This window comes from Babylonia areolata, chromosome 10 (assembly GCF_041734735.1).
Source record: "Babylonia areolata isolate BAREFJ2019XMU chromosome 10, ASM4173473v1, whole genome shotgun sequence".
NCBI lineage: Eukaryota > Metazoa > Mollusca > Gastropoda > Neogastropoda > Buccinidae > Babylonia > Babylonia areolata.
In genome coordinates this window covers 2,253,352-2,261,673 of record NC_134885.1, presented here as the reverse complement: position 1 = coordinate 2,261,673, position 8,322 = coordinate 2,253,352, and the positions used below count along the sequence as shown (strand labels likewise).

At 38.4% G+C, this 8,322-nt stretch overlaps 2 protein-coding genes across 3 annotated transcripts in view; one reads left to right on the top strand and one right to left on the bottom strand.

The window, feature by feature from the left end:
• LOC143286705 (lipase maturation factor 2-like) overlaps positions 1-6,366 on the bottom strand; it is an 85,910-nt gene extending 79,544 nt beyond the window's left edge. For both annotated transcript variants that reach the window (XM_076594380.1, XM_076594381.1), the window contains exon 1: positions 6,183-6,366. In XM_076594380.1, coding sequence (XP_076450495.1) covers positions 6,183-6,276 — 94 coding nt within the window. In that variant the 5' untranslated portion in view covers positions 6,277-6,366. The remainder of the gene's footprint in view (positions 1-6,182) is intronic.
• Positions 6,367-6,862: 496 nt separating this feature from the next.
• LOC143286638 (condensin-2 complex subunit H2-like) overlaps positions 6,863-8,322 on the top strand; it is a 31,900-nt gene continuing 30,440 nt past the window's right edge. The window contains exons 1-3 of the mRNA XM_076594275.1: positions 6,863-6,897; positions 7,332-7,506; positions 8,068-8,169. Coding sequence (XP_076450390.1) covers positions 7,381-7,506; positions 8,068-8,169 — 228 coding nt within the window. The 5' untranslated portion in view covers positions 6,863-6,897; positions 7,332-7,380. The remainder of the gene's footprint in view (positions 6,898-7,331; positions 7,507-8,067; positions 8,170-8,322) is intronic.

Below are 8,322 nucleotides of genomic sequence, written 5' to 3'. Positions count from 1 at the left end.
TCACACACAGACACTCACACACACGCACACACGCACAATCACACACACACTCACACACAATCACACACACACATGCACACACTCACACACACACACAAACACACACACACACACACATTGTATAAAACACTATTCACTCTCTCCCTCTATCTCCCGCTATCAAAAATATGTTGTAATTACCCAAAATATGAGTTAACTTACACAACTGTGTAAAAAGACACTGATCTCTCTCTCTCTCTCTCTCACTGAGTTATCTTATCCTGCATGACTTAAGAACAAAGCACATATAGACTAAAATCTGTGAATTTCCCAGTCAGATTAGCATTATTCATGGCTTCTAGACAATCTGTCAGTTTCTCAATTGAATGCATTCAGACTGCGATCAACTGTATAAACAAGTTTTTTTCTTGATGGCATGACCTCACATTTTTTGTTGTTGTTTTTTTTATCATGTGCTTGCACCCCTTCATGTGGGGCAATGGCCTATACTTGAATCAATTATTCATATCCATATCCCTGTCTCTCTGTGACTGTGTGTGTGTGTGTGTGTCTCGCAAACCAAGCTCATTCACTTGTTCACTGTTGAAGTCCATATGTGCTGCTACAGGCGTGCATGTGCATACATACTTATAAAGCAGTCTATGAATGGAAAAACAGAGAACAGATAATCTGTTAGAATATTCATACACACACACACGCACACACATATACGCATGCACAGACACATAAACATGCACACACACAAGAGTCACAGAGAAACACACACATATGAACATGTGCAAACACACACACACACACCGAGTCACAGAGAAACAAACACACACACAACCATTCATACACACAGAAACACACAGAGAAACTCACACACACACACACACACACACACACACACACACAGAGGGAGAAACACACACACACACACACACACACACACACACGTGCAGCAGTGTGCAAACATGCACACACACAGCACACACACACACACACAGACACACACACAGACACACACACAAACATACATTTACAAGCCTTGTCTACCACCTGTGAGCACCATAGTATTGACAACAAATGTTTTGACCTAGTAAACTTAACAGTCAAGCCATCTCAACAATATTTGTTTCTGATACCTCTGATCAGTTTCAGTTTCAGTTTCAGTAGCTCAAGGAGGCGTCACTGCGTTCAGACAAATCCATATACGCTACACCACATCTGCCAAGCAGATGCCTGACCAGCAGCGTAACCCAACGCGCTTTGTCAGGCCTCTGATCAACCATTTCTGAGTCACAGTGACCCTTCAAATGAAATATCAAAATCAAATTCCAATTACAGAGTACTTTCACAAAATCATAATCTAAACAGCAGAGCAAAGTCCAAACCGTTTTCCAGTCAATTTTATGCAATTTCCTTTAGTTATATAAATAAGTAAATGCATCCAGTATACCACTTAATGGCCTAATTTCAGTCATGTCACCCAAAAAGTTGGATTAGGTACACGTTAAGAAATATAAATCAAACACACACACACTCACACATTACTTTAATAAAATCTTTTTTTTTTCTTTTTTCTAAACAACTTTATCAATCCACATGGAAATGCATTTGCGTAGAGTGAATAAAGTGAATTTTACTTCAAATTTTTGCCAAGGACAACTCCTGTTGCCGTGGTTTCTTTTACACGTGTCAAGCGCATGCGACACAAGGGACATTGGTTTATCGCCTCATCCAAATGACTAGCATCCAGTCCACCACTAAAAATTCTAATGTGGGGGGAAAAAATTCTGGCAAGTGTGGGATTTCATCCGGCGCGCTCAGATTCTCTCGCTTCCGGGCGTGTCACCACTTGGCTCCCATTCCACACACATTCTCCTCCTGTCTATTTTCAGACAGGTACACCGATCTCTAATTCATGCTTCTAGTTCTACCTTTAATGTACCATCCCCCCACCCCCACCACCTTTCCCCAAAACTCTTTGTACACTTGGCAATAGAGACCTATTCTATTGTATCCCTCCAAAGAGGGCACTCGGCAAAGCCCAGAAAAGAGCAAAGCACACAGCCAGCAGAGAAAAGGCCAGGGTGGGGGCGGGGAGAAAGGCACAGGTTCCTGCTCCTTCAGCTTTCCAATGGGAAGCCACAGACACTGCTGCTCTGCTTCAGCAACAACACACAACTGCTCAGGGTCCATGGAAACAAACCGCGGCAGGTGCAAGCCATCGTCTGGTGATAAGGACAGGGAATGGAGGCCACCACTATTCATAGGGGGATGACCTTTAGGTCTGTAGGGATCCCCGCCTGCTGTCGTTTTCTTTGCTGTTCTACTTCTCTTTTCAGAATAAAAATAATAATCATCATCATTCTGGGGAGTTGAGATCTGTGTTGGGAACATAAAGTTTGTTTGTAAGAGTTTTTTTCTGTTGTTGTTTTGTTTTTTTTGTTTTGCTTTTTTTAGAATTCTAATGCCTTTGGTCAGCCAGCACTTTCCTTGCTATCAATGCTCAGTGATATGACCCGAACTTCACAGAAAACAAAGATGTTTATCAATTTTGAAATGACCTATCCATTTTTTTAACCATATATATATATATATATATATATATATATATATATATATATATATATATATATATATATGCCATTCAATATAATATTTATTCAAGTTAATTTTAATATCTCATAAATCACAAATATGTTTTATATCATACACAGTCTCTCACTTACACACACACACAATGACACATTCTCTCCACCCCCACCCCCACCCCCACCACCCCCCCACATACACAAACACTCCATATATCCAAGTGGAAGGGAATTATGTGACAGTGAGACCCAACACAAATCACTCAGTGTCATAACCCCCCCAACACAGGCAGTAAGAAACAACCCATGTCCTTCTCACGTCTCGGCAAGCTGTCTTGACACAGCTACAGCATTGATCGATCGGTGGATATCAAGTGGACATCTGCTGTACATGTATATAATGATGTATACTTTACCCTGGTGTGTGGAGGGGGCTCACTGCTGTGCTGACATCGCAAGACTACTCTAAAATGCTTAAGACCAACTGTGTACCGGTTGTGTGGAACTGAGATGGTTTAAATTATAAGGAGTATCTAAATAAACATTAATCTTTTTAATGCATCTGGCAGACCTGTACAAACACACAATAATAAACAATGCAAAGAGAAAAAACAACAATAATATTCTGGGGAATAACCTGCTTTTCTGGGGGAGGGGGTCCTGGCAATAAATGATAAAAAAAGTCACAGATTATTTGAGAAAGATAACGATAATTATAATATAACATGTACAATTCATCAAAATATGGCACTGTACAAAACCATGTTGTCCTGCTAAGATTAAGCTCTTTTTCAGGATCAAATGTTACACTGTTACTTTGGTTTTCAGTTTCTATGTTAATGTATAGCTATAAATTTGGTGGGGGGGGGTTGTTTTTGTTGTTGTTTTATTTGTTTTTGTTTTGTTTTATAGCTGCCCCATCATTACTTTCACACCATTCAATCTGAATCTCAACCACAACCAGGCTTGTTCTGAAGCTGTCCCAACACTGGCATTCAACAAGAAGTTATCAATGTTACACCACCACAACACTGGCATTTGATGAGAAGCTATCAAAATTAGATCACCACAACACTGTCAGTTCCTAAAGAGATATCAGTATTTCAATACTACATCACCACAACACTGGCAGTTCTGAAGGAGATATGAACATTTCAATATCACATCACCATAACACTGGCAGTTCTGAAGGAGATATGAATATTTCAATATCACATCACCACAATACTGTCAGGTCCTAAGGAGATATGAATATTTCAATATCACATCACCACAACACTGGCAGTTCTGAAGGAGATATGAACATTTCAATACTACATCACCACAACACTGGCAGTTGTGAAGGAGATAGGAACATTTTAATATCACATCACCACAACACTGGCAGTTGTGAAGGAGATAGGAACATTTTAATATCACATCACCACAACACTGGCAGGTCCTAAGGAGATATCAATATTTCAGTATCACATCACCACAACACTGGTAGTTCCTAAGGAGATGAATATTTCACTATTACATCACCATAACACTGTCAGTTCCTAAGGAGATATCAATATTTCAATATACATATCACCACAACACTGGTAGTTCCTAAGGAGATCTATTATCAATATTTCAATATTATATCACCACAACACTGGCAGTTCCTAAGGAGACATCAATATTTCAATATTACATCACCACAACACCGGCAGGTCCTACGGAGATACATATCAATATTTCAACACAACACTCGCAGTCCCAAAGGAGATATATCAATAGTTCAATATCATATCACAACAAAACCAACACATCAGGCCACCCAACACAGGAACCCTGTACTGGTAAAGTTACTGCTACAGAGTTTGGCATAGAGACAGACAGACAGGCAGAGAGAGAGAGAGAGAGAGAGAGAGAGAGAGAGAGAGAAAGAGAGATTTAACTTTTATGTATTTAGGTGGGCGAGTAATATATCACAATCAGTTTGTTTTCATCCTGCCCTCATAAAAATATATACTATTTTCTTAATTACAAACAAAAAGCATAACAGAGAGAGAGAGACAGACAGACAGAGACAGAGAGAGAGAGATGCAATAAAGTACCTAATCATGAGCAAAAATGGAAGAACAAAGAAAATATATCAATAAGTATTCGAGTTTTAAGTATACCTGAGGAACTCTACAGCACAAAAGTTTTAAAATAAAATATGCCACTATAAAATATATCAATGAGTATTCGAGTTTCAATTATATCTAAGGAACTCTAAAGCACAAAAGTTTTAAAATGCCACTCAAAATAAATGTTGTCAAAGCATACAACATTCCTTTACAAGCACACACAAAGAGAAACAAAGTTACAAACACTGAAACAGAATACACACACACCTACACACAACCTGCAGATCAAGAAACACATGTACGACCAAGATGGTCAACAGAATGGAAGAGGTGAGTGACATGAATTGTCAGTCAGACTGAGTCAGTCAGAAAGCATCTTCATCTCCCTTAGAGTGCAGACTTTTACCACACCCTTCCAAAGAGTTGTTATGACTATCAATCAATCTGACAAGATGTCTTTTGATCTGTGTGACTGCTGTGCTCATAATACAAAACTCTTTTTTTTTCTTTTTTTTTTCTTTTTTTTCTTTTTTTTTTTGTCTATTGAACAAGTGACATGCAATGTGTGATAAGTGGTGCGTATAATTGTGTGCATGTGTATGTATGTAAATACTGGTACATTTAATATGTTTGTGTGCACATGCATCCATGTGCAAGCAGGCATGCAAGTGTGTGTGCATGTGCAAGTGTGTGTACATTTTCTTCTCGATTTTTCAAAATGTTCTGCATCTGATTATCATTTTCCATCTTCAGAAACTTTACAACACACTTGGCAGAAAGCTTACCCTTTGAATTCTGAAAATTTCTGGGTATAGAACATTATTTCTTTTAATCAGAGGAGAACCACGGTGCTTGCTTATCTTGTCAACTGTGTAAACTGTCCAGTTCCAACTAAAGATATTTTTCTGCTTGATAGGTCCAAAGCAATTTCCTACTCATAGCTCTCATTCCAATGAGTACCTTCGGTTGCTATGGACAGTGGATTGAGAATTCCAATCATGTCACAAAAAACTCACATATCTTCTTTTCAGTATTACATGATATACATCAGCTCTCTGATTCTTGTAGTGTGTGTGTGCATGCTAGGCATTTCTGTATTGCCACCATCCATAGCATCTTATTTTAACCATCTTTAAATTGTTGCCAGTAAATAGTATAGTACTGTCTGCTAAACCTTCATTTTTTTCTTTCTCTGTTTTTTCTTTCGGTTTTCACAAAAATAATGTTCAAAGCTATGAGCGCAGCACAGTGCATACTATTCTGCAGTCAATTGGATAATACAGATTTTATATCAACTTTGCTGCGTATCAACTGAAAATCGTCCTGGGAACAATTTACAATATAATCACATATCTACCCGCCACACGTTTATTTTAGCAAACTTTTAATATGAGTTGTACGATGCATGTGCATTACCTTACTACCGTTATACAATCATAGCAAACTTCGCATTGCGCGTAGCAATGCTCAGCAAGTTCAAGTTGCACGGTTGGCGAAGACTCACCTGGTATCTGCACATATAGCGATGAAAAGGCGAATAAATATATTATCGACATGGATAACAGAAAAAGGTCTTTAGTAATCTTAATATCGGCCATGTTCGTCTGCAATTAAGCTCAGAACGAAAAGAAAAGTAGAAAGTTCCCAGTTTCGTTCACAGATTGCCTGTGGAGTTTCTGCTTCGGTGTGTGATGGCAAACCAAGACTACCGTGTCTTGGTCACAACTAGAACAAAACTACTTGATACACTATAGTTCTTATCTATGATATATAAAAATTTCATACGGTTGACTACTTAAGCCATCTGGAAGATTGTTTGCTTTCTGACCATATATATATTTGTTTTTATTTTTCTATAACCTATATAGGGATGTCTATATAGCCCAGTCTTATAAATAGCTATTGACTAGTTTATTCCTGAAATCAATTTCCAACTTTTTAGTGAAACTCAAAGGTAGAGGTTCAAATGGTATTTTTCAAACCATTTTTCATCAAACAAAACATAAGTAATATTTATAAATATACTGTGAATCCACAATATAAGAATTAGACAGTGTGCATTGGGGACAAACTGAATGGAGGGAAATCGCGAAAAGGGAAATTCGGTCTAGCTCCATCTGTCTCAAAACTTTCGATTGGTCAAATGAATTTTCGTCAACAAATCGCTAAAAAGGTTTCGAAACTAGCAATTTAAGCGGTCTGATACGAACTGATGTTAGGTCAGTGTAAACTTTGTTGTTTGTTTGCATATTGTGATCTAATCTGTAATCCCATATCTGATATCTGTTTGCTTCTTGCTTTGTTCTCTATTAAGTTGCTGGTGCTTTCTACGTATCTGTTTTGCTCGTTTCTGTTGTCAAAGATTAGACTCGTCGATCTGTCATGCGATAGGTAGTTGATCTCATCACAATCCTGTTTAGAGGGCTAAGACAGGGCAGCACGACAGGTGAATTTCGTAAAAGTAGAGGAAATCTTGCTAATCGGTGTTAAGGGTGAAATATTTTAGTGTGTGTAAACATGAGGAGTGCATGTGTGCGTGCAGATGCATACATTTGTGTGTATACATGTCAGCGCTACATCACTGTAACCTTTTCCTCAGTCCATCCATTTCAACAAGGGTTTGTTTTCAATGCTGTATTGTTTTCTTTGGCAGAAATTTAGGAGCAAGGGGGACTTATCAGTGGGATTGACACAAGAGCAATATGATCACCTCCTCTCAGACAGCCGACCTGGAAGCCAGGTTTGGTCATCTTCTGCAGCCCATCAGGGACCTGACCAAAAACTGGGACATTGACATTGCTCGCCACCTGGAAGAATACCTTGGGGATGTAAGTTTTTGTCCTGTGTTGACTTCTGGCTGGAAGACACAGCGAGCAGGTCAACATTTCGTACACTTTGTGATTTCGAAAATAGCTGGAATTGGTTTTAAGTTCAATTTTGTTATTATTTTGTACTGTCCCATATGGATGGACGGATATAAGCCTGGGCAATGTAATATGGAAGACAGGCTGTTGCCCATGCAGCTTGTCCCATATACTTGGGAATTTCAGATTTAAAGTCCTTCGAAGTTTTTTTTTATATTATCATTTCTAAATATTCAATATTACTAAAAAAAAAAATTAAAAAAATAAATAAAAAATAAAAAACAACCAAGATACAGAAATTGAACAGAATCCCTTTAAACAAAATACCATTTGTACTTGTAGGGAAGCATTGTTAATACAGACTAATGCCATGCAGGAATGGCAAAACAAGGATCTTTGCTACAGACACCAACAGCTCCAGACAAAAAGTGAAAACCAAGAAACACATTCAAAACCACACATCAGCCAGTCTACAGATTATACAGAATGGTTTTTTGATTCTGTCTTCCTTTTTTTCCCTGCCAGCTGGAGAGCGTGGCAGTAACCTTCAACTGTGGTGAGACGACAATGAACTTCGCTGAAGCAGCTCTGCTTATCCAGGGCTCTGCCTGTGTCTACAGCAAGAAGGTGAGATATCTAGTGTCATCTTTGTTCCAAAGCAGGCATCGTTTCTTTCAGTATAATTTATGTTTGATTTGATTGGCATGAGAGAACACTGAGATGGCACTGGGTAAGTTAAGAAGAAAAGTGAGCATTAAATCAAGTGTGGTTAAGGTATGT